This window comes from Mytilus galloprovincialis, chromosome 12 (assembly GCF_965363235.1).
Source record: "Mytilus galloprovincialis chromosome 12, xbMytGall1.hap1.1, whole genome shotgun sequence".
Taxonomy (NCBI): domain Eukaryota; kingdom Metazoa; phylum Mollusca; class Bivalvia; order Mytilida; family Mytilidae; genus Mytilus; species Mytilus galloprovincialis.
The window spans coordinates 53,637,772-53,664,331 of record NC_134849.1 but is presented as its reverse complement, the minus strand read 5'-3'; the positions used below and the strand labels follow the sequence as shown (position 1 = coordinate 53,664,331).

The 26,560-nt window shown below is 31.4% G+C and overlaps 1 protein-coding gene across 2 annotated transcripts in view; it reads left to right on the top strand.

Annotated features, from left to right (window-relative positions):
• The window catches only part of LOC143054236 (uncharacterized), a 50,596-nt gene extending 24,931 nt beyond the window's left edge, over positions 1-25,665 (top strand). The window contains exons 11-17 of one of the 2 annotated variants that reach the window (XM_076227165.1): positions 215-475; positions 11,900-12,054; positions 12,407-13,633; positions 14,605-14,682; positions 15,314-15,394; positions 24,112-24,592; positions 25,309-25,665. In XM_076227165.1, coding sequence (XP_076083280.1) covers positions 215-475; positions 11,900-12,054; positions 12,407-13,633; positions 14,605-14,682; positions 15,314-15,394; positions 24,112-24,592; positions 25,309-25,340 — 2,315 coding nt within the window. In that variant the 3' untranslated portion in view covers positions 25,341-25,665. Of the gene's footprint in view, positions 1-214; positions 476-9,172; positions 9,587-11,899; positions 12,055-12,406; positions 13,634-14,604; positions 14,683-15,313; positions 15,395-24,111; positions 24,593-25,308 lie in introns of those variants that run through there. The other variant, XM_076227166.1, reaches the window with a different exon arrangement.
• The last annotated feature ends 895 nt before the right edge of the window (positions 25,666-26,560 follow it).

Genomic DNA, 26,560 nt, shown 5'->3' with positions numbered 1-26,560 from the left:
CAGCTTGAATGTTGTGTCCATACTTGCCCCAACCGTTCAGGGTTCAACCTCTGCGGTCGTATAAAGCTGTGCCCTGTGGAGCATCTGGTTTTATATGTAATTATTAATCTTTAAACTGAATATTAAATGTTTACATTCAATTAAAACAGGCACACAAACAACTAGTTTTAAAACTTCATTTATAACAATAAATTTTTGATGTTCTTCTTTGTAGATGATATAGTTCCAACTGAAATCAAATTAATGGCTGACAAAAAGTTGATTCCCTTGTACCTCAAATTACTGGAGTCGGGATCTGAGAAAAAGAGAGACATACGATTAGTTATAGTTGGGAAGAAAGGTGCTGGAAAGACATCATTGATTAAAAGATTGTTCTCGGAAAAGAATACAGAAGTTACCAGTACAAATGGCATAGAAATCCACACAATAAAATGCAAAGCAATGTCCGATGATGGCATATGGAATAAATTAGATGGTATGATGTATAAGTTGAATGTTTTCCTAGTTAACATAATTTTTAATGTCACATAAAGCTCAACATAGGGATAGTGATCTGGTTTTTACGGTGGTGGCAGCATTAGGTAATTTTTTAAAGCTTTATATTTTAGTAGCTAGGAGACGTGGATGCTTCATAATTTGTATATAGATACCTTATGTCACGAAGTTTCTGTCTGTCATAATTATGTCCATGTTCATGGTTCATTGACTACGTGAAAAAAAAAGAATTTTGGTAATGTTAATTTCTTTCTTATTATAAGTACCCCTAATAGGATAACTAAATTTAGTATGTGCGTACCTTGCAAGGTCCTGAGCACATCGGACAGTTTTCATGAATTAAGAAATAATTGATGCAAGCTATACTTTATTGTAGTTTTAACATGGGTAGGCATTATATTCGTGATTATTTTTGCCCGAGTATTATTGAGGGCTAAAATAACACAAATATAATGCCTACCCATGTTAAAACTCAGGGATGATTCCACTATATAGTTTAGGGCCGCTGAGCGGCCCTTAAATCGGCCAGCGGCCGCACACAAAATGTACATGAAAATGAATTCCCAATTCAGAAAAATAAAAATAAAAATCGATATTTCCAGAAAAATTTCTGTCACCGATTAAGGCAACTATAATTGTTCATAGTTTGTTGTCAAAACGTTTTAAAATCCAGATAAGAATGCTGTTTACGATCGCGTTTTATTAACAACGATTTAATTATGTCAACATGTGGCAAACAATTTTGGCAGCCGAATACAATTGATTAATATGTTATGGGAGTATTCGATCTTGTAAAAGCAGATCGCCCAGCAGGTTGATAAAAATGGGTGTCAAAGCAGACCTCGGCAGAGAGCAAATTCAAATTTTGATATAACATTGATGGATAAAGTTTAATAGGCACCGATCTCGTAAAAGGAGATCGCCCAGCGGAGCCTGTTATATAATATGATGAAAACTTGTTTTGTAAAAGAAATTATTTCCTCAAAAGACAAAAGTTTGAGCGTTTTTTTAAAATAATGTTGATGATAGACCATTCTTGAAATACGATGTCATCATTATGGAACTATTTCAAAAGTTTTGAAGATGATCCAAATAATTTTAAAGAACACTGGTTCAATGCTTTAAATATCTTATCAATTAAGTATATGAACTTTTGTAATTGCTTTTCTGAATTCGACAATTGACCAGTTCAATTTGAAATCCATTTGAATCAAGATAAATTTATAGAGATGACCTGCTGTTGAAAAAATACCTGATGAATGATTTTTTTCAGTGGTTTATGTTAGCTGAAATATATGTTTTTGTAATAGCCCTAGGTAACTATAGCTAAGATGATAGACTAGTGCATCATGTTCAATGATATTCATGTATGATCTAATAACAGTAGCCCATCCAGAATTATTCAAAATGTTACAACTTACCTGAACATCAGTGTACAGATTAAACTTAATAATATACACTTTCCGTTTTTACAGGAAAATAATGTTATTTCGTCTTAGATTTTATGCTTAAAAAATTCCCAATTAGAATAAAAATTCCCAATTTGATGTTCAAGGGACCAATTTGAAAACACCTGGAATCATCCCTGAAACTACAATAAAGTATAGCTTGTATCAATTATTCCGATTCTGATTAGGACAATTAAGGTAATTTCTATCCGATGTGTATAAGTGTAAATCGTTTGTGTAGTCTCTTCCATGAACCTCCTTTTTAGCTCACCTGGCTCGAAGGGCCAAGTGAGCTTATGCCATCACTTGGCGTCCGTCGTCGTCCGTCGTCTGTCGTCGTAAACTATTTCAAGAATCTTCTCCTCTGAAACTACTAGGCCAAATACTTCCAAACTTTAACTGAATGTTCCTTAGGGTATCTAGTTTATAAATTGTATCCGAAGTTTTGATCTATCAACAAACATGGTCGCCATTGCTAAAAATAGAACATAGGGGTCAAATGCAGTTTTTGGCTTATATCTCAAAAACGAAAGCATTTAGAGCAAATCTGACAGGGGTAAAAATGTTCATTAGGTCAAGATCTATCAGCCCTGAAATTTTCAGATGAATCAAACAACCCATTGTTGGGTTGCTGCCACTTAATTGGTAATTTTAAGGAAATTTTGCAGTTTTTGGTCATTATCTTGAATATTATTATAGATAAAGATAAACTGTAAACAGCAAAAATGATCAGCAAAGTAAGATCTACAAATAAGTTAATATGACCAAAATTGTCAATTGACCCCTTAAGGGGTTATTGTCCTTTAATGACAATTTTTCACAATTTGTTCATCATATTTGCTAACTTTAAAAAATCTTCTCCTCTAAAACTACTCAACCAAACTTAAGCTGAATGATCCTTAGGGTATCTAGAATAAAGTTTGTGTTTTATTTTCCATTTTATCAAAAAACATGGCCACCATGGCTAAAAATAGTTCATAGGGGTAAAATGCAGTTTTTGCCCTTATCTCAAAAACTAAAGCATTTAGAGCAAATCTGACTTGTTCATTAGGTCAAGATCTATCAGCCCTGAAATTTTCAGAGGAATCAAAAAACCCATTGTTGGGTTGCTGCCAGTTAATTGGTAATTTTAAGCAAATTTTGCAGTTTTTGGTTATTTTCTTGAATATTATTATAGATTAAGATAAACTGTAATCAGCAAAAATGTTCAGCAAAGTAAGATCTACAAATGAGATATAATGACCAAAATTGTAAATTGACCCCTTAAGGAGTTATTGGCCTTTAAAGACAATTTTACACAATTTGTTCATCATATTTGTTAACTTTCAAAAATCTTCTTCTCTGAAAGTACTGAACCAATTGCAGGTAAACTTATGCTAAATGATTCTAAGGGTATCTTGTATAAAGTTTGTGTTTTGTAAAAAACATGGCCGCCATGGCTAAAAATAGAACATAGGTTAAAATGCAGTTTTTGGCTTGTATTTCAAAAACTAAAGCATTTAGAACAAATATCTTGAGGAGTTTAAGTGTTTATTAGGTCAAGATCTATCAGCCCTGAAATTTTAAGACAAATCGATACTCATTGTGGAGTTGTTGCCACTTAATTGGTAATTTTAAGCAAATTTTGCAGTTTTTGGTTATTATCTTGAATATTATTATAGATAGAGATAAACTGTAAACAACAAAAATGTTTATCAAAGTAAGATCTACAAATAAGTTTTATGACTAAAAATGCCAGTTGATGCCTTAAGGAGTTATTGCCCTTTAATGATAATTTTACACAATTTTTCATTGTTTGCTAACTTAAAAAAATCTTTTTCTCTTAAACTACTGAACCAATTTCACTTTAACTTAAAACTTAACAATCCTTAGGGTAACTTGTATTAATTTGTGTTTTTTATACCCCCCAAAAAACAAAGTTTTGGGGAAGTATATAGGAATCACCCTGTCCGTCCGTCTGTCTGTCCATATGTCTCGTAAACGCAACTCCTCCTTAATGGATGGACCAATATTAATGAAACTTCACACAGTTGTAGTACACAACCTGAGGATGTGCATGAAGGAAAATATTTCTGGTCGGAATTATTTTAAGGGAGATAATTGATTTTACTTAGTTAAATATAGCTATAAATGGCAACAAGTCTGTAAGCGCAACTACTCCTAAACAGATTAATCAATATTGATGAAACTTTACACAGTTTTTGTACACAACCTGTAGATGTGCATGAAGGAAGATATTTCTGGTAAGATTTTTTTCAAGGGAGATAAGCACAACTCCTCCTAAATGACTGTACCAATATTAATTAAACTTTACATAGATCCAGTACATGACCAGAGAATGTGCATAAAGGAAGATATTCTTGGTCTGAAATATTTGAAGGGAGATAATTAACTTAATTTATATAGATTTAGTTATTTTTTTGGTTTCTACACACTGACTTAAAATATGCAAAGAGAGATAACTCTAATTATTATTAATTTTAAATGTTCTTTCATTTCCTTTTACTTCAAGAAAAATAGCCAATGTTGCTAGGGGTAAAATGCATTATTTTTGCCTGTGAAGAAAATATGACAGATACAAAGAATGTTTGAATGGCATATTTTAGCACACACTGAAAAGCAAAAATAATCATTGATGAATGATTTAAACAAAAAAATTGAAGGTGAGCGATTCAGGCTCTTGAGAGCCTCTTGTTTTTGTTTGTAAACAAGCAAACAACTGGCAACGTGATTTTCAGAGGGAGGAGTATGAACAGCCAGCATGAACGGTTGTTGTATCTAGGTCAAATATGTCAATTTCGAATTGCAACTCATTACAGTCATGATTAGTGAATTAGTAACAATATGTGCACCATTTAAGAGTTTGGAAGTGTTTTTATTTAATGAAATATATTAATGCATGTCAATTTGATAAAATTCATTATTCTGCAGCAGTCAATATATATGCATGTGCAAACAAATTTTATTGGATTTAGAACATGGGTTTATTCACAAAGCGAAAGAAGCACGTCATAGTAGAATCAGTGAGCAAGGTTAATTTTTCGTGATCAAGTCCATATATCAGATACTATAAGCAATAGGTCTACTATATTTGTTATAAGGTGTAAATGTCCAACTGGTATTTTATGATGTACATGTCAGTCTCACAGGTTTTATTTGCCCTTGACCGTCTGTCCCTCTGTCTGTCCGGCATCCACATATCGCACCGTAACTTGATAACCACTTATCCAAATTTCATGAAAATTAACATAGCTGTTTCTTATGATATTCAAACGATCTGTATACTTTTTGGTTATAATAAGATTCTATCTTTTTGAGTAACAGGAGGACTTTATAACTAAAACAGGGGTGTGTTTTTTTTCACATGTCGCACGGTAGTTCAAAAACCATTTATGATTATTGCTTTAAACTTTACACACTTCTTAGTTATATTAATCTAAAAATCTGTATACTTTTTGGTGATGATAAAAATTTTATTTAAGAGGTATTGAGTTTTTTGTAAAAAAAAAAGGGGGGGGTCACATGTCGCTTCCTATTTCAAAAATGATTTATGATTATTGCTTAAAACTTGACACACTTCTTAGTTATATTAATCTTAAGATCTGTATACTTTTAGGTGATGATTCAAAATTTTATTTAAGAGGTATTGAGTTTTTTGTAAAAAAAGGGGGGGGGGCTTCACATGTCTCGCCGTATCTCAAAAATGATTTATGATTATTGGTTAAAACTTGACACACTTTTTAGTTATATTAATCTTAAGATCTGTATACTTTTAGGTGATGATTCAAAATTATATTTAAGGGGTATTGAGTTTTTTGTAAAAAAAGGGGGGCGTCACATGTCGCGCCATATCTCAAAAACGATTTATGATTATTGCATAAAATTTTACACACTACTAGTTATGTTAATCTAAAGATCTGAATACTTTATGGTGTAGATTTAAAATTTTATTTTAGAGTTTTTTGTAAAAAAAGGGGGGTTTTCACATGTCGCGCAGTATCTCAGAAACTATTTATGATTATTGCATAAAACTTCACACACAAGACGACGTGCATATCAAGCACTCGTTGCGCAGCTGTTTTTTATGGTTAAGTTTATTTCATAGATACTATAATAAATAGTTCAACTATATTTAATGCAGATTGATTGTAAGGTGTACATGTCTGTCTGGCATAGCAATTGTTTTCTTATAGTGCCTGTCTGTGTGTGTTGCATTGTCGTTTGGTTTTTTGTTGCACTTTAGTGTTTCTGTTGTTTCTTTGTTTTCCTCTTATATTTGATGTGTTTCTCTCAGTTTTAGTTTGTAACCCAGATTTGTTTTCTCTCAATTGATTAATGACTATGGAACAGCGGTATACTACTGTTGCTTTTATGGTTTATCTGACCTTAACCTCATTTTTATGGTTCATTGGTCAATGTTTTCTTGGTTGAGACTGTTTCTTAGAAACTATAATCAATAGGTCAACTATGTTTGGTTAATTGAATGATTGTAATGTGTACATGTATTTCTGGTTTGGTTTATCTAATCTTAACCTCATTTTCTTGGATCATGTTAAGTTTATGTGTTGCTTGTAGTGAAGCTTCATATTTAACATGTTTAAGGCCTATCAACATTAAATCAATGTTTAGTAAAGAAGGTGAGATATTTCAGGGTGTGCACTCTTGTTTTAGCAATGTTATTATGTTTGATTTGTTTTGGAACTATCAGTCAATGTGCAGTTTGGTAAGACTTGGTCTTACCAGATCCAATGCAAGGTTTCATTTCTACAAACATTTTTTGATTCGAGCGTCACTGATGAGTCTTTTGGAGGCGAAACATGCGTTGGTGTTAATATAAATTTTTATTCCTGGTATCTATGATGAGTTTATTCTATGATCCAAGGTCGTTAATATTCATAATAGGTCATCAGGTTGGAAACTATGCCCACACAACTGTTTATTAATGTTGCAACCAACTCAACATAAAGAAAACACTCTTATCAATTTGGATAACTCTTGTGTATTTTTTTTGAACTAATTGTTGGCAAAAAATTGGATGCCAACATTTTTCTTGTAACTGTTTATTGCTTATGATATGGTGGGATCTTAGCTAACATTTTCCCATTGTTTAAAGCAATTGCTTTCATGCTATTGCTTATAGCCATCTATGTGACCCAGAATGATCATGTGACCAAGATTGATCAAACCAAAGTTGTTTAGCATTTTGTCTGCTATTAAAAAAATCCTCTGTATGTTTTCTAATAAAATACATGAATTGAAACAGTTGGAAAACAACAGTGGGTTTGTAAAGTTTCAACATATGTTCTTGTGGAGGAATTTTTGTATTTAAGAGGACAACCTTTTGGCTTATAAAAGAACGTAGAAGGCGGAGTGAGAAAGTGCATTTTTAATACCTGCGATTTCCGTTTTGAGACGTTCCATCAAAATATTGAACATGTCAGTTGTTGATTTGATATTGAAAATTTGACTGAATTATACATTTAATATACGGTTTAATGTCATTTAATTCATGTTTCTTATTTGAAAGAGGTCAAGTTACTCTTGTTCATTTATTTGTTTATTCATAAAATTATTGTAAAATCAATACGCCCATTATACAGGGTTGGCAAAGTATTAATCGCCCGGGAATTCCCGGGTGTTTTCCCGGGCTGGGCAATACTCCCAGGAATGGGTAATACTGGGCATTACTGGGCAATATGATTTTTTATGCTTATTTTAACACAAAATAGTAAAGACTTGGTGTAGTTTCATAGTAAAACAACTAAATATATACTTTTTATACAGATAACCATTGACAGTCATTTCTAGAAGAAAAAAAATCAATTTCATTCTCTTCTCTATTAATTCTATATGTAGGAAGAATTCAAGATTTGCACATTTAAAGATACCTTTTTAATTACCAGACATTGTTTCTATAATCCTAACTTATAAATGCATTTTATTGCAGTGTTTAGGTGAATTGTTGATTTTAATTTTTATACATTCATATTGCTAAATAAACATCCTAAGGGGTCATGCCATTAACACTTATAGAATTGAAAGGGCTGATTATTGTTACATAAACAAATCTGTGTTCTAATCTGAATAATTACTTATTTTAAATTAATTAGTGACAGTACATATACATTATTTAAATGTAATGTTTCTTACAGGTTATTGTTAATTCTGAAGAGGAGTTACATTGTATATTTAATTGAAAAAAAAGTGTTTTTTTGCTTTCTATTTACAGTTTGCCAATCTAGACAAATGCTAAACAAACAAAATAGGGTATAAATATCTTATTAAATGTATTAGATTTGTGTTTATCACTGAATCCTCTATAAAATTCAGATAAGTATTTTATATTACCCAGTATTGCCCAGTATTACCCACAAAAACCCATTAAAACCCGGGTTTTCCCAGTATTTCCCACTGGGCTGGGCAATACTCATAAAACCCGGGTTTTTGCCAACCCTGCCATTATAGTCATTTTAAAATTAAGATCTGTAGACTATGTCAAATGTCATAATGACCCTACAGAATGCATGACCATTATCAATTGTTTAATAACAGATCTCTCTAGCATTGACCTCATATCAGTTTAATTGTTTTCATAGGGCATTATACTGCACACGCTTTCCTGACTTACACCATGTACTCTTTAAAAAGCTCTGCCAGTTTTTGTGAATTTGTACACGATCAAAATATTGTCTGATTTTGAACTGTTCTCCAGGTAGACAGTCATGCATGATTAGCCAATAGAAATCATTGTTATTCGTGATTATTGGGCTGCATTACAGACATGCCAAGGAATTGTACAATTTTGATCATTGCAGACAAGTTTTCATCTGGAAGAAGGTACTCACACAGCCTCAGAAGGAAAGCATGGCTGATTTACAATTGTCAAAGATAAAGTAAACAAGGGAATAATCTTTTATGATTTTTTCAGAAGTTATACATTTCCACAAATATATTAGCCTCCCCAGAAGCTGGGAAAACAGGTCGTCACCCTGGGAAATGTTAAACATTGTAAAAATGACTTTTTGCTACATAAGTCTATTATTATACAGTTAAAACATCATTGCTTCTCACACTGGATAAGACTCCTCTCATGTTTTATTCCTAAACATGTGAATGGAAAATAAAAGTCATAAACACATTAATTAGGTAGCAATTGCTTTAACAGCCTTTCAGGCTTTGATTCTATATTATTGTAATTTTCTAATGATAGGAACCAATGAAGAAACTGAAATTCATGCAAGACTTTTGAAACAATACAAAGAAAAAAATTGAAGCATCAGTAGAAGGAGCACATAAAGTTGCTAAGGAAAACACATCAACAAATTTTGATGAATCAAAGGAATCAGAGACGGTAACCAAGCAACCTAAAATAATGAAATCTGATGTTACCACTGAATCTCAAGCTGAACATTCAGTAACCTTTCAGCAACAAAATCAGTCTTTAGAACAGGCAAAAAAGGATATTGAAACTATGCTTACATCTAATATTGATTTGCGTGATCAAGAAGAGTATGCCACATTATTGTTGTGGGATTTTGCAGGAGATGAAGAATTTTACCACACACATCAAACTTTTTTGTCCTCAGGAGCAATTTACCTTGTTGTAACAAAACTCAATGAAGCTGATGACAAAAATGCACAAGGTAATAACATTTCATAGACATTAACTGTTTCAAGGATCTTTTCCTTTGAAACTACTTGGCCAAATACCTTTTAACTTTAAACAAATGTTCCTCAAGGTATCTAGTTCATACATTGTATCCGAAGATTTGATCAACCAACAATCAGTGCTGCCATGGCTAAAATTGGAACATAGGGGTCAAATGTAGTTTTTGGATTATATCTCAAAAACTAAACCATTTAGAGCAAATCAGACAAGGTAAACATGTTCATAGGTCAACATTTATCAGCCATAAAATTTTCGGACAAACAAAACAACCAATTATTGGGTTGCTGCCACTAAATTTGTAAAGTTAAGAAAAATTTTGCAGTTTTTGGTTATTATCTTGAATATTATTGAAGATAAAGGTAAAATGTTCAACAAAGTAAGATCTACGAAACAGTTTATAAGACCAAAATTGTCAATTGACCCCTTAAGGAGTTAGTGTCATTTAAAATGTTGAAGACAATTTTATACAATTTGTTTATCATTTTGCTTGTACTTGAAAATCACCAATATTCACTCTGTGGTTAAATTTTTTGAAATTTTAATAACTTTCTTAAACTATACTGGATTTCTACCAGACTTGGACAGAAGCTTGTTTATGATCATTAGATAGTATCCAGAAGTAAATTTTGTAAAAAAAAACATCCTGTTTTCCATATTTTACTTATAAATGGACTTACTTTTTCCTCCAGGAAACATTACATTCACTCTGTGGTTTAAATTTTTAAAATTTTATTCACTTTCTTAAACTAACCTAGATTTGTTCCAAACTTGGACAGAAGCTTGTTTATGATCAAAAGCTAGTATCTACATGGAAATTTTGTTAAAATTTTGTACATATTTATCCATATTTTACTTGTAAATGGACTTCTTCCATTTAACATTACATACAAATATTTGAAACATTTAAAAAGGAATATTTTTATCCATTTTCGTTGAGCCTGCGATTACAGCTTAAGTAGGTGAGACACTGGGTTCTGCGAAACCCTTAAAAAAAATTTGTTTCTGTAAAAACAAAATTTCCAGTTTTTCCGTATTTTACTTATTTATGGACTTAGTTTTTCATCCAGTTAACATCAATTACATACAGTCTGCAGTTAAAGTTCTTAAACATTTATTAGAATCATAAAGGAAGCAACACACTGGGTTCTACGAAATCCTTACAAATCTTTATTAAAAACTGTTTTTTGTCACTTTCTTTAAAATCATAATATATAGAAAGTATAAATGGCAATAAATGTTCAGCTAAGTGAAATCGACAAATAAGTCAACATGATCAAAATAGTCAATTGACCTCTTAAGGAGTAATTGCCCATACAAAATTTTTTTGTAGTTTTTTTGAAAGTCTAATTACTTTCTCAAAAATCTTCTCGGAAACTACTTGACCAAACACTTCAAAACTTTAATTAAATGTTTCTTAAGATATATAGTTTATAGATTGTATTCCGGGTTTTAACCATTCAAAATTAATGCAGCAGTTTCTAAAAATTGAACATAGGGGTCAAATGAAGTTTTTGACTTTTATCTCAAAACTAGAGCATTAAGGATGTCTGCTGCTCTAATTTAAAATAACAAGGATTTCATGTGATTGCTTAAAATGAAAACAACTTTGATATTTAAAAAAAATGAAGTAATAAAATCGATAGTCTCGTGTGTAGTTTTCAAAATACGAGACATTTAGAAAATGGCGGGAAAAGGGTTTTCTTCAGACTTTACTATTTGTTAACATTGGAATTGTTTTTTACCCTTTAAACAAAGAAAAAATAACAAGGATTTCATGACAAAAATTCAAATGGTCATCAATTATCTATTGAACAGATTTATGAAGACAAAAGTGAGGTCTCGTGTAAAAAATATTTTAATACATTTGTATGGATAAAACCTGAGAAAATCGAAAATATGACAAGAATTCAAAAACATGACCAGCAGACATCCTTAAGAGCAAAATCGATATACGTGAAAGTGTTAAACAGATTAAGATCTACATGTCAAGTAATCTTCAGACCAATAGGACAACTCAGTGTTGTGTAACTCTAAAGAAATGGTTATTTTTTTTAAAATTTTACAGTTTTGGATTGTGTATTTTCTTAAATATTATTATCGAAAGAAAGAAAGAAATTGTAAATCATAAAATTGTTCAGCAAAGTATGATCTACAAATAAGTCAAATGCATGAAACTGAAATTACAGGTGAGCAATATCCGGCTCTTATAAGTCTCTTGTTCAATTAAAAATAACTTGCATATTTAAAAATTTTTCATGTGACTTAAATAAATTCTATTTATTTGTAGATTTATTCCAGTTATGGATGGACTCAATCCACTGCTACAGTAGACTGGAAGAGGACACAAGTAATTCTGCTGACAGCCAGACATCAGATGATCTTGATCCACCTGTAGTTATTGTTGGCACTTGGAAAGATACTTTGACCTCTGATGTAGAAGAGGTATTGAAAATCTAAAAATGTTTATAGGTTGCAAGCACACTTTTACTGTTCATTTGTTTTTGTTCAGGGCCATCATGTTTTACTGAGTGTGTAGTGTAATCAGATCAACATTTTCACAATATGTAATGAAATAACTTTATCAGTTTTAAGTGTTTTAAGGAAATGCAAATCCTTTATCACACTTTACAAAAATTGTGTTCTTACAATAATTTATTTAATATGATATAGTTAAATGAGTATCATACATGTTAAAACATATTTTGCATTTACTTCATGTTTTCATATATGTTCATTTACTCATTCATTAATTTGTAAAGACCAAACTAAAAAACAAGCATATTTTATTTTGTAGATTGATGATACATGTCGAGAAAACGTTTTTAAGTTTATGGAGAATATGTCGGAAGATGAACTAAGACATATAAGGCAAGAATACTTCATTTCCAACACAGAAGATGATCCCAGTGTATTCCAGCAAATACGAGAAGACATCCTAAATTTAGCCAGAAAAATGACAACATGGAACAAAGTTTACCCCTTAAAATTTATTCAACTGGAAAAACGACTTCAAGAGAAAAAAAAAGAGTTACCAATTATTTCTTTTCATGCAATTCAGCAAATATCTACTGATACACCTAATCCACTAAATGATGAGGAACTCAGATTGTTCCTTGAATTTCACCATGAGATCAGATCTTTAGTTTATTTCAAAGATCTTTCCTCTTATATAATTTTAGACACACAGTGGTTGTCTGATGCTTTTAAATGTATTGTAACAGCAAGGAAATTTAGAGCTATTAGTATAAGAAATAAAAACAAATGGAATGAATTGTATAGTAGAGGCAAATTATATAGCGAGGTAATAAACGACATATTTAAAAAAGGTGAAAACATTTTTTCCAAACACAAGGATCATATCCTGAATGTTATGGAGAAATTTGATATCATTATACGTCCTAACACATCGGAAACTCAAAGAGATGCTGGTGATGACAAACCTCTCTATTATCTACCCTGTATGATTAAATCAGAACCCGAGTGTGATATATATGAAATGTTTAATGTGACAGAAAACATATGTACTAAGTCTACCTGGTTATGTTATATGTTTAAGTTTCTTCCACCTCATTTAATGAATCATTTAATTGCGTCATTGTGCAGGAAATATAACGTTGCAGAAGTTGTCACTAAGGAACAGAAAAGACGAATTGCTCTTTTCAGAGGCTCAGCTGTCTTTGAGTTAGAGAAAGCGACAAAATTGAGAAAATTACTTATTATGAAAGGTCCAAATGTTATTCAAATTCAGGTTTGGCAGTTTGGGAAGCAAGTTGAAAGAGGTTTGTTCAAATACATTGCAGACTTTGTGACAGAGGAAATAATCAAGTTAATAAGTAAAAGATTCAAGATGTCCAATGTAAGATTTGAGTTGAAGTGGGAATGTGGCCAAACAAAACCAGAGTGTGTGACTGGATCATTTGATTTAAGTAAAGATCAGGAAAAAATATATTATTGTGAGACATGTACTACTATACACACATTCACTGGTGAATGGTCAGATCTACAACATAAAACATCTGATGTAAGTAACAGATTTATTCATATTATATGTATTCTATATAGAAAATTTGTAATTATATTGTACACTGGTTACCATCTTTCAGTCCTTCCATCCACCTATATCCTATGAAACTTTTCCTTTTTGCTTTTCTCCTGGGTACTAAAGTTATAGTTATTGAGTGATAAAAATATTATTTGCACTTTAACAGGTCAGTGTCGTACTGTTTTGTTATTGAAGAAATAATTCATGGGGGATTGAATTTATACTATTTTTACCACAGGTTGGCTCTTTATGCCGAATATTTTACCACGAGAGTGAAATATCAGCATAAAGGGCAAACCCGTGGTAAAAAAAGTATAAATGCAAACACCCATGAACTATTTCTATTCTAATAGGACGAATGTGGCAATTCTTTTTGATAAAAGTGCTCTCGGTGAAGGAAAAAATTGCCGTTCCCATAAATAAACGCACTATTAAGACGTTGAAGAACAGAGCAAACGGAACTAGTGGCATGCTTTAACTATTACAATAACGTATTTAGATAGGTTTTAATGATTTTAAATGATAACTTTACTTGCATTTCATATATGTATATAAAAGGGGCTTATAAGACATTAAAGCATGGTTTGTTTATGTTTCCTTGTGATTGTTGGTTTCACAAGCGTGTATTTTCCCGTAAGTGCTTATATTCCTACGTCATCGTTCTATGACCTTGGGAAGTTCATTGCCCGAACAATATATTCATATTTTACCACGGGTGGGTACTCAAAGCGTATAAAGGACGTCATGTTAGATTTCGATATATATGTCAAGTAAATTCTATGTGGGGTTAAAGCTTTGATCTCACCACATAAAATTTATGACATGAAGGATAATTTTCTATAATAATTCATAGATTTAAGTAGAGTGATGTTTTAATTGAAAATAAGGTAGTAGTGGTCATCCAGTAGTGGTTATTAACTTTTGTTTAAAAATTATTTTTATTGTCACAGAGTTCTGAAAATGTTCCCAGATCTAATCTTTATATCGAAAGCTCCAGTCAAACCCAAACTACAGTTCAATCCACCAAGGTAACAAGCTATTATTTTATTGTATAGAATATTTGTATAACTAGTAGTTAGTATTACATAAAGTGCAATGTCAAATAAGATAAATTTTTAAGTATTACTTGTTTCACTTAAAACAAATTTCTGAGAAAGTATCATGCATTTGTCAAATCGAGCAATTGTCTTTGGATTGACACTATATACTTTGTAATACTTCATTCCATGGAAATGCAAACTATTGAGACAATGCATGTTATAAAATCAAGATACTCTAAACTGAGCCTTTTTAGCTCTTCTGACAGAGTAGGCTATTACTATGATTTTGTGCCTTTTACCTTCGTCCCTGAATGTAAAAAACTCCAAACATTTCTTTGAGTTGTATGAAACTTATAGGACAGACTAATTTCCAGTTTTATGAGGTAACTCATCTCTGAAGAGAAATGTAACTTATTTTACTAATATTTATACATAGCCAAAGAATTTAGACATACTTGCATGCTTGGATATGTCGGTTATTCAACCTATGTTTATCAAAATAGAATAAAAAAATATGACAGGTGCCACCTACATTGACAAATTGTCTGCGTAAACTTTTCATGAATATTACCAACTATTTTCTATTGATAATGAACGACATACATTTTTTTATTTTGAGGTACATGTCCGTGTCCAAGCTGGAGAGATGGTGTTTTCGAATGTCAATGAAAGGGCAACAGGAACAGCCATTTCGGAAGGGGTATGTTACACCACATTGTATTTTCGTGTTATATTCATTTCCTAAAAATCGAAATGATAAAACAGGAGAAGTTCAGTTTCCATTCAATATCATAATGAATCATTGAACAATGACTAGATATAGAAGAAAAAAAAAATGTAAAAAAAATCAAATGTAAATAAGCAGAGAAACTCAAGGTCATCCACAACTTCCATTTTAAAGGTTAATAATAGACTGTATAATAATTCAGCCTCTATTCTGGGAGCTTGGGCTGAATACTTTGAAGATTTGGCCTCACCATCTGAGCAAGATAGATTCGATAGTAAATTCTTTAATTTGGTTAATAATGATATTGAAATATTGACTGACATTTTCTCAAGTACAAGAGAACCAATTCAGGAAGTGACTGAGTACGAATTGAACAAATGTATTTTATCTTTTAAAAATGGAAAAGGTCCAGATGTTGATAAATTCACCATAGAACACTTGAAATATGGGGGACATACAGTTATAAATATACTGACAAAATTGATAAACTTGATTTTTAAATTTGTTGCTGTCCCAAATAATTTAAAAATTGGGATAGGATGCCCTCTGTTTAAAAACAGAGGAAAACCAAAAGAAGATCCAAATTCATATAGACGTATAACTATAACTAGTGCTATTGGAAAAACTATAGAAAAATTACATGTATCTCGTAACAGAAGCTCCATTAAAAATCAGCAAAGTAGATTACAAAAAGGGTTCACTGAAGGGGAATCCCCTACTGTAGCGGGGTTGGTCGTAATTGAACTAAGAATAGAAGCTAAAGAAAAGCGTGAACCGATATATATTGGATTAACTGATGCTAAAAAAGCGTTTAATTGTATGGCACGCTGGTCTATTTAGAGAAATGCATAAAATGAACATTTCTGGAGATAATTGGTTATTATTTAGGGCTTGGTATGAAGACTTAACTACAAAAGTAAAATAGGAAGAAACTTTTTCAGGTGGGTTTAAAGAAAAACAAGGCGTCCGTCTCCAACTGCGTATAAAGTTTTTATCAACTCTTTACTTAAAATCTATGAGGAAAATAAAATTGGTTCGTACATAGGTTCAATATACTGTGGTGCACCAACCGTAGCAGATGATGTTACATTGATAGCTAATGATCCATATGATCTACAAACTATGATAGATATTCAAATGGACCATGCAAACAAGTTTAGCTATACTATAAGTGACCAGAAATCTTGTGTGTTGAAAATAGTAGATAAGTCAAAATATTCCTGGTATATGAACGATCAAAAGTTAAATACACCAATTAATGCTACCCACTTAGGAATAAAAAGGGACATAAATTCTAAATTTGGAGTTAAAGAAGTTGTACCAGATAGAATACAAACTGCTCGCAAAACAGTATATGCGTTGATGGGCGCTGGTCTCTATGGCTTGAATGGGATAAATCCGAAGGTCTCAGTCCACATGATAAAGTGCTTTGTCATACCTAGGCTACTGTATGGCCTGGATATTATTCGATTAACAAAAACTGATATAGCAAAACTATCTGCTTATTATATACAATTGTTGAAACAAATCCAGCATCTGCCGTCTCGTACTGCGCATTCTGCTGTATTAATCCTAACTGGTCAGCTTCCTTTAGAATCTGAAATTCACAAAAAAAATGCTTTCCCTATTTCGTAACATTGCGGATAATCATGGTTCTGTTGAACGCAGTATTGCTCAAAGACAGCTTGCTTTGAAAACAAGAAACTCTGAAAGCTGGTTTATTCAAATTATAAAATTAACAGAAATGTATGAATTGCCATCCCCAATAGAGGTATTGGATCTAGTCCCAGAAAAGCATATTTGGAAAAAAGTGGTTTATAATGCAGTGAATGACTATTGGAAAAACATCTTAATTCTTGAAGCTAGGACAAAAGTATCTATGTAAATGTTAAATTTTGAAAATTTTAAAGTTGGTGTAGTTCATAATATCTGGGAGAGCAGTGGTTCAGAACTATTATCTGTTAAAAGAGCCTGTATCAAAGCCAAAATAATAAGTGGGACTTACACTCTTTAAGCTGATCGAGCAAAATTTAATGGAAACAGAACAAGTGCCCTCTGTGTTTTAAACAATCTGAAGACTTAATGCACTTTCTAATAAAATGTAATTCATTGGAAGGAGTTAGAAGGAAATTCATTATGCTACTATTAAAGAAATCTACTTAATGATAAGATTAATGCTCTTCTTGTGGATGATTTATTTAACTTTGAAGATAATCTATTACAATTAATAGTGGACTGTACAAAATTCCAGTTTTTAAAACAATTATGGATAAATATTGAGCGCCTGTCAAGCAGCTTATGTTTTGGTCTACATCAGAAGAGAACTAGTTTATTATTATAAAGACTCTTCGTATAGTATTCCAAGTTAAGAGAGACATATAGCGCAATATTTCATTTTTTTGAGTGTGGTATAGAAGATAATGATATGTTAAGATTTAAACTGATTGTTAATTAATTTTTTAAACAAATCAGTTAGGCGGTCTTATTTAACGCTTATATGATAGGTGATAATTTTACACCTTCTTTTTAGATTTTAAATGTTTACTTGTCGCTAAGTCATAAGTACAAATAACAGTAAAATTTTTCATTACCTAAGTTTAAGAATTAATAATTCTGTAATAAGGCTCTCTTGATAGGGGTATATACTACGTGTAAGTGCAAGGGTTACGTCTTACAGTTTGCATTTTATGAACATGTTTAAGTATAAGGAATGTGAAATAGACATTTGCTGATCTGAGCAAGTTTTACAGTCAATGTGCATTGTGGATACATGTGATGTATATATATTCTATTGATGAGGAGAGAGACACAAGTGAGATAAAGGACAAAATGACAGTGGATGAATCTATCTAGTTTTAGATTGTATGACTGTATATACAGTTTGAATACTTTTAAATAAGTGTGCTGGCGGTGTATATAAGTGTATAAAGAAGATGTTTTTAATCCAATAGTGAATATTCAATAATAAGGGATTTTACACTTCAAGAGGATTTTCCAACTGAAGTGGTTCATCTGGTAAAGGTGGAAAATACAGAATAGAAGAAGAAGAAGTGTTCTTTTATCAATAGTTAAAGTTGAACAAATGTTGACTACCACAAAAATTAATCCGAATTATTTTAAGAATGTAAATTTAAACGCTTGAAATCGAATTGTTGACAGAAATATTTCTATTTCTCTTTCTTCATGTCTATAAAATCAGGTTCAATCCACCATTTTTTACATTTGAAAATGCCTGTACGAAGTCATTAATATGACAGTTATGTTGTCCATTCGTTTGTTGTGTTTTGTCATTTGATTTTGCCATTTGACATGTTTGATTAGGGACTTTACGTTTGAATTTTCCTTGGAGTTCAGTATTTTTGTGATTTTACTTTTTTATTATTAAACAAAGACTGTATTTACGGTCCAACACTTGCCCTTGTGGAACTTTCCCCTTTGAAAGTCATCATACTGCTGTTCTTTAGTTAAGTTGAAGCAATCATATTATCAGGAATGTTTTATATGTAAGATCAGATGCTAACAAATTTAAATAAATGATGCATATGTGATTCAGTTTAATTATTATGGTTTTCCTATGTAAGAAAAAAAAAACACAATAAGTTGACACTGTTTCCTTATCATTGATACCAGAACAAAATATTTCTGAAATATTATCGGCAAGATTTTGTCAATAATTATTTTGAAACATTATTCACAGATTTCTCCAATTGAGCAAAAGCTAGTTTTGGATTTTGGTGCCAGCTCCTTAAAGGGATAATTCGCGATTTTTCACTTTTCATCTTATTATGTTCATAATACCATAAAAAACATATTCACCAAGTTTTATTTCGAATTGAAAAGTAATAAAGAAGAAAATTGGGAATTATTAATTTTATTTTTTCAAACTTCCTGACTTATGTGACGTAGTTTAAGTCTTTGAGCATGCCGGGAGTGAAATTAATCTCATTTAAGTCTTGTTCGTTAACCATCTAATAACGCTATTTAAAGCGCATCGACGACCTTTGGTGTAGCTATTAACCAACGAAAAGTAAGTGATAGCCATGCAACTTTTAAAATTAGATTGTAGGATTTATGTGTGGGTTTTTAAAGCAATTGCTTTTATGCCGTCGCGTATGGCCATCTTTGTGACCCAGATCAGAGACTCCGCCCAGATCAAGCCATAGTATTTTTTAAACAGGCTCCTGGTCAGTCATTCTTTAACACCTATGTATGTTTTCTAATGCAATACATAGCTTGAAACTTTAAAAAAAAGTTAGTGGATTTAAGAAGTTTCAGAATATGTTCTTGTAGATGTATTTTTGTATTTAAAGGGTCAACCGTTTGACTATCAAATAACATAGAAGTCCGAGTGAAAAAAAGTACATTTTTATAAATGCGATTCCGTTTTCCGCCGTTCGTACGATGTTTCAACAAAATATGGATTCATTTCAGTTGTTGATTTAGTATTGAAAATTTAACTGAATTATCTCCTAATAAATACGGTTTTTTATGTTTAATTTGTGTTTCTTTAAGAGGTCAGGTGCTCTTGTTCATTCATAAAATTATCGTTCATTCATACATTTATCGTAAAATCAAAATCACTACACAGGTTAATGCGTAGTGTCAAATTATTACCTGTAATCTAAAAATAGACAAACTTTATTTGCGCAAATAATTTAGCGGAACGAAACCCTTGTTGAAAACACATGACAATAAGTTCGTTTTCCTTTTCTGTCAAAACTCCGTAATATTTATCGATCACCTTACTAATGAAATGGACCCGTCCAAACGTAGTAGATGCCAAGTCGGTCCAGATGAAGAGATATTTACAATTTGGAATTTTCTAGTTTATTAATACATAGATTGAAAAAAAGTACGTCTTTTTAAATATCATGATCAAAACTGGGTTTGCATAACAAATGTCAGATGAAACCATTATCCTCGTCTTTTCAGTGAACAAGTCTACTACGTTTGTTGACACTCGACGGTCCACCGTGTTAGCAATTTTATTTCACATGTTTTCGAAATATTGAAGATCATTTTTCGCAATGTTTCCTGAAAATTGATAAATATCAAAGCAACGTAGAGCTGTTTGTTCTTGTTCGTATAATAAAATTGAGAATGGAAATGGGGAATTTGTCAAAGAGACAACAACCCGACCATAGAAAAACATACAACAGCAGAATTAAGGTCACCAACAGGTCTTCAATGCAGCGAAAAATTCCCGCACCCGGAGGTGTCCTTCAGCTGGCCCCTATACAATATATATACTAGTTCAGTGATAACGATTTAATGTCATGTTTGTCTGTGATGACCCCCCTTTTCGGGATTGCATGAGAATTGTAGTTATCTCGTACCCACATGCACTTGTTTCTATCCATATGAAGGTCGACTATCCATATAAAACTATTTATATGGATAATCGACCTTCCTATGGATAGAAACAAGTGCCTGTGCTCGTACCGCATCAGAAGGACACATATCAACTGAGCAATAATGTTTGGAACTTAGTTTTAAAAATGATGACAAAGTAACATTATGAAAATATTTTTATTAAGCTGAAATATACATTTATTCTTTACATGTTTATGTCTTGTAAGATATTTTATTTCTTTCCCGTTTTTTAACATTTGCGTCTGGAAAGTTGAAATGTTTTAACTTAATCATTTGTGTTAATGGTTAAATATAAATTAATAATGAAAATTGTTAAAATTAAATCAATAAAGGAAATTATTGCCAAGGAAGTTACAAACACTACCAGGGGATAATCCATGATGATTTCTTTTTGAGTTATATGTTTCAGCACATGTATATTTGACCCCAACTTTAGCCTGGTAAACGTGTTGTCTCCTTGTGAAATATAAAACATATTAAAAATGACTTTCTGCTAAAGTCTTTTATTTATATAAAGTTAAAACCTTCTTACTTTTAACTAGACAACACTCATGTCAGGTTTAATTCTTGTATATATGTGGATGAAAAATAAAAGTCCCCAAACATTAACATGGCAGCAATTGCTTTTACAGCCTTTAAGGCTTTGATTTATACGAATTCTAGTAATTAAAGTAAATAATACAATAGAACATTTTTATGATTTTTTTCTTCAAACACTTTAAACAAACATATGAAACTGAAACGATCGATAGTGTATTAAAAATACATGTTTGTATTCTAAACTTTTTGCGTCATTCCAGCTAACATTTTCACTTGCTTGTACTGTGGAAATAAAATGTGTATTAATTTGTGACATTTAGTGAATGTTGAATGCGTAGTTAAACTCAAGGTAATTAAAAGATTAGCATTATGTAATTCTAATCTTTTGATCTTCATTCAGTGACATCTAGGCGTCACGGTTCACCATTTCAGGTGTGAACAACATTTCGTATGAATGATATACGGGAGTCAGTTATAGTTTTAGACACAGAAATGTAAGAAAAAGAATTAAAATTAATTTACGGGAGAAATAAGGTCGCACAATAACTGGATAGCTGTTGTATATTTTTATATAATTTGCATAAGTTCACTTTTAAATGAATTATGACTTCTGATTACTTTTGTAACGATAAAATACTGAATTATTTTAATTGAATAAATTTATAAATAAAAATAGCCTTCTAAACACGAGTGTATGAACTAAAAATTGTACTTTTTTAAATTAGAATCGGCAACCTTTAATATTTCAAACAGATTGCAATTATATAATTTAGTTCATCCAAAGCGATCTTTATTTACCTATTTAGGAATTAATGTTTTCATCAAAATATTTTAAATCTCGCAACGCATGAATACTTCGGCTATTTGAAAAAAAGATGTTTTAAAAAAGTGAGAGGAAATTTAAGGATCCTCTTGGAATGGAATCGAAAAATTACGAATAGATATTCTTTTCAAGTGTGAAAAACGTCAACCAAATTTATTCATAATCGGGAGCGTCCTTATTAAAATAGTCTTCTTCTCACAACGTATAATACTTTAGCTATTTGACCAACGATGTTTAAAAAAAAAAGACAACGAATTTAATGTCATCTTAAAGTCTGTTCAACTGGCAAGAATACCCCTAAAGCGGACAAGCAGTTTATTCTTTAAATTGCTGTCATTGAATATCAAGAAAGAAAATAAATCCCGAAATTAATTTGAAACTTTAATACTCAATAGTTTTCCTGGAAAATATTCACATCCCTTGGGGTTTGTTAGTGTACGTCCAGTTGCATATTATTTTACATGAATGTCGGAACAATTGTGATTAAGTCGAATTTCTTCCTTTATTCGAGAATTATCTAATTGATATATAAATTTGTGATTTTACTATGTTCATAACTTCGATGAACCGAAGCAAGTTATATATCGACCTGTATTTAAATCAAATTGGTCCTCTTCTTCTTTTTCTTCTTCTTCTTTTGGTATACAATAGTCTATCGAATTCGATGATTACATACTGTTGGCATACGTGGACTAGTCTATTTACAAAACTGTTACCCCGATTTACACAAAATGTATGTTTCTTTCTTATGTTCAATGTATACATGTATATATTTTAAATTGCGATATAGCTCCGTAACTTCACGGCTAAACAGGCGTAGAAACGAATCGTCGACAAGTGCGTACATTTTTTTTAAATCAATATTTCTGGTATGTTCCAATCTGTCCTTTACTATTGACAACGAGTATATATTACATTTTCCCAAATTAAACCTTGGAAAAAAATGTAAATAGATTTATATTTCATCAAATCTTCTTTTTTTTTTGGTATTATTTATATTTTTATAAATAATATTCTTTACACCAGTAATGTTATTTATAAACAAGCGTATGAGTTTAGTAATGACTAGTATATTATATGACTTTTGGACACGCAAGACAGAGATGTATATTATACACCTGATAGTTCAAAATGGAGAGTTATAAGTTATCGGCCGTGTACACTGATCAATACCTACAGAAGTGAAACGATGCTTGAACTTGCAAGCCCGACAGGAAATCGCTTGAATACCTGGACGTGTCACCTCACAACCCTCACAATACCTTTGGGAGTAATACCTTTAGCCATGCTGGTGATCAGATGAGGGAAAATACGAATTTATTTGAATAAAATTTATTACTTTAAAGAATTATAAACGAATTAGATTTTCGAAAACAATTTTCACGGAACACTTACTTATGATTTGAAGTTTGACTTTTTAACCAATTCCAATATTAACAGTTTAAAAATAACAGACTATGGTTATTTAAAAAAAATAAGAACATTTTCCGTATCAAGTTAGTTGGTCAGATAAAACAACCGTACGATTGACAAGATATCGACACGCAATTACGACTACATCGGTTACTGTAGTTTTGGTCCTTTGTGGTTTATAGACATATCGTGATTTTTAATCGGAGAAGATGACAAAATGGCGGAACGCAGAGAATTGATACTCTAAATTTAAAGTCGATGGTGATCTCTTATCTAGCGGAATAAAACTTTAATATCTATAAATTTGAGCATTTCTATACAGAATGGACATAATATCAATTTTTGATTTTTTTGCGAAGTTTCCCTTTAATTTTACTTAGTTATATAAATTGTTTATGTTTTTGTTTTCCTGCTGAAATTTTTTTGAGTACTTGACCAAGTTTACTGTCAATTGATTCAACTAAAACTTATGTAAAGTCTTATTGTAGATTATTTTGTTTATATTTTACATCACAATTCTTAGCTCTTATATTCTTTCCAGTTCACAGAAGAGGAAATTAATTTTACAAAGATGGGAATGATAGCACTGAATATTCTTGCTGATGTTTTATACGATTTATTGAAACCAGATAAACCACATCTACGTCCAAGGTGTGATTGTGATATAACATACTTATACAGTGAGCACAGAAAACTTAATAAACATGTTCCAAGTAATTCAAGCCACCGACAATGTCCTCCTGGGCCATGGGGAGGGAATTGGCTAGATATTCAGAATACGGACATAGCTATTGGATATGATATTGAGCGCATAAGACTTACAAGAAACGAATTACAACATTCTCAGATATTCAAACTTGACAAAATACGTTTCAATGAATTACGTAATATATTGAGCGACCTTTTAAAACGGTTTGATAACAAGAATAAACCAACCAGGCTATATACAGATGGGCTAAACGAAATATTGGCTAAAAATATTTCTGCTGAGGAATTTCAAACAATTAAAAATTCAATATTAGGTAAATATACTTTAAACATTTTGATTTCTGAGCCTTTATTGTGGTTTTCTTGTAATTTTGAATGACCTTTTCTTTTTATTTAGACTTGTTTGTATTAAAGTATGAGTGTATGCAGACAACTATTTATTAATGTTTAATTATTTATGCCAGTGATCATGGTAGGTATGTTTAAGGAAAGTTTTTACTTTATCTGATACAAATAATCACATTCTAGTCATTCGGTCAGTAAAAGTTATTCTGTCAAACAGAAATAACAAAGGGTGACTTTGGAATAGAAATATGGTCATATTTGGTCTTCTTGAAATCGGCAGTAAATACTGGGAGTCAGTTTGACTAAGGGATGATTCCATGTGATTTCAAATGTGTCTTTTGGTCATCAAATTGGGAATTTTCTTGCCAACTGTGATTTTTGTTATGCATGAAATCGAGTCTGACTGTAAGAGATATAAAAATAATTGGCCATGTTCAGTCACAATTGGGACGCTTAATCTGATACTCTGTGTGAGGACTTTTGCCGCTTATTTGGTGGAGGGAGCTGGAGTTCCCAGCGAAAACCACAGACCTTTGAAATGACAACCAGTTCGATTTCTTAGACCACTTTGTCACCAAGGCCCCATCAACGTGCATTATATAATTGCTACTGGACGTTGAGTTAACAATAATCAATCAATCAGTAACTTATTGTATTTGTTCAGGTTTGATTTGTTTAATTTCAGGTATGACGATTGAAGTTGAAATTGAACACTAAATCAAACATAAACGTCATGGGAAATACACATGCATTGTACTATACTGCCATAGCAACAGATTTTGCAGAAGACTAAGCCTCATTAGATAGGAGGCAATCATTTATAATAGAGACATGATTCTGATGAATTATTGATTCAATTTGGTACAATATTAGACTGTTAATGACTATTTTTAAAATGTGACCACATGCAGGAGAAATTGTCATCTTAATATTGCTAATTCCATATCAATTATATAATCACCATGTACCTGTACATGTATTAGTGGAAATTTGTTTGTTAATGTGTAATAATGTGTAATTATGAAATAAAGAAATTAGTAAGTTAAAAAACAGTATTTACCTGAGTTGTAGCTTCGATGTTCATTTGTTAAGATCCAATCTACCAGAATCATATGATGCAAACCAGACTTTAGAGTTAATTTAGCAAGTCAAGTTTACCTATAGCATCACATGAGTCTTTAAAGTTCAGTTCCTGCACTTTCTGTCAAAATCCTTTTTTAAGTAGCAACAGTTATACTTATAAACACTAAATACTTTTACTACTGCAAAAAACTAATAATTCTAAATGTTTGGGAAACATATGTATCTCATTTTTCTGCCGCCATTAAAATTTCTTTACTTAAGGAGCTGTCATTTGTAATAAGCCTATAGTAAAAGGAGAAGGTCCAGTAAGATTCTTTTTGGCCCCAAAATATAGCAGTTTTACAAAATTGTTAAATTGTAAACTTTTAGTTATTTATTGGACAGTAGAATGCTTCTGCTACATAAATATGGGCTGTTTTTGACAATGCAATGCTCATATATCGGGTACTAGCACCATAAAGTCATGCCAAATTACTGACATCTTCACAATTCTATCATTTTAGTTAAATTTTAGACGGTTTTCGTGTAAAACGGAAGTGGTCGCATTCGTGTTCATCCTTAATATTGAAATGTAAGTTGTATCTTATGATAATACATAACATATATAAAGGTTAAGGATGAACACGGATGCGGCCACTTTCATTTTTGACGAAAACCATCTGAAAAGTGACATTTTTCAGCGTATTTGGTAGATTTGTCATATTTGAGCTTGAATCGGATCGTTTTTAATGACTAAATCAGTAAAAATCTTCCACATAAATTACATGATTCAAATGAAATAGACACTTAAGTGTTTAAAAAGTGGTCAAAATCTTTGGTCAGATGAACATGAAATTTGAGGCCAAAATCGGTCC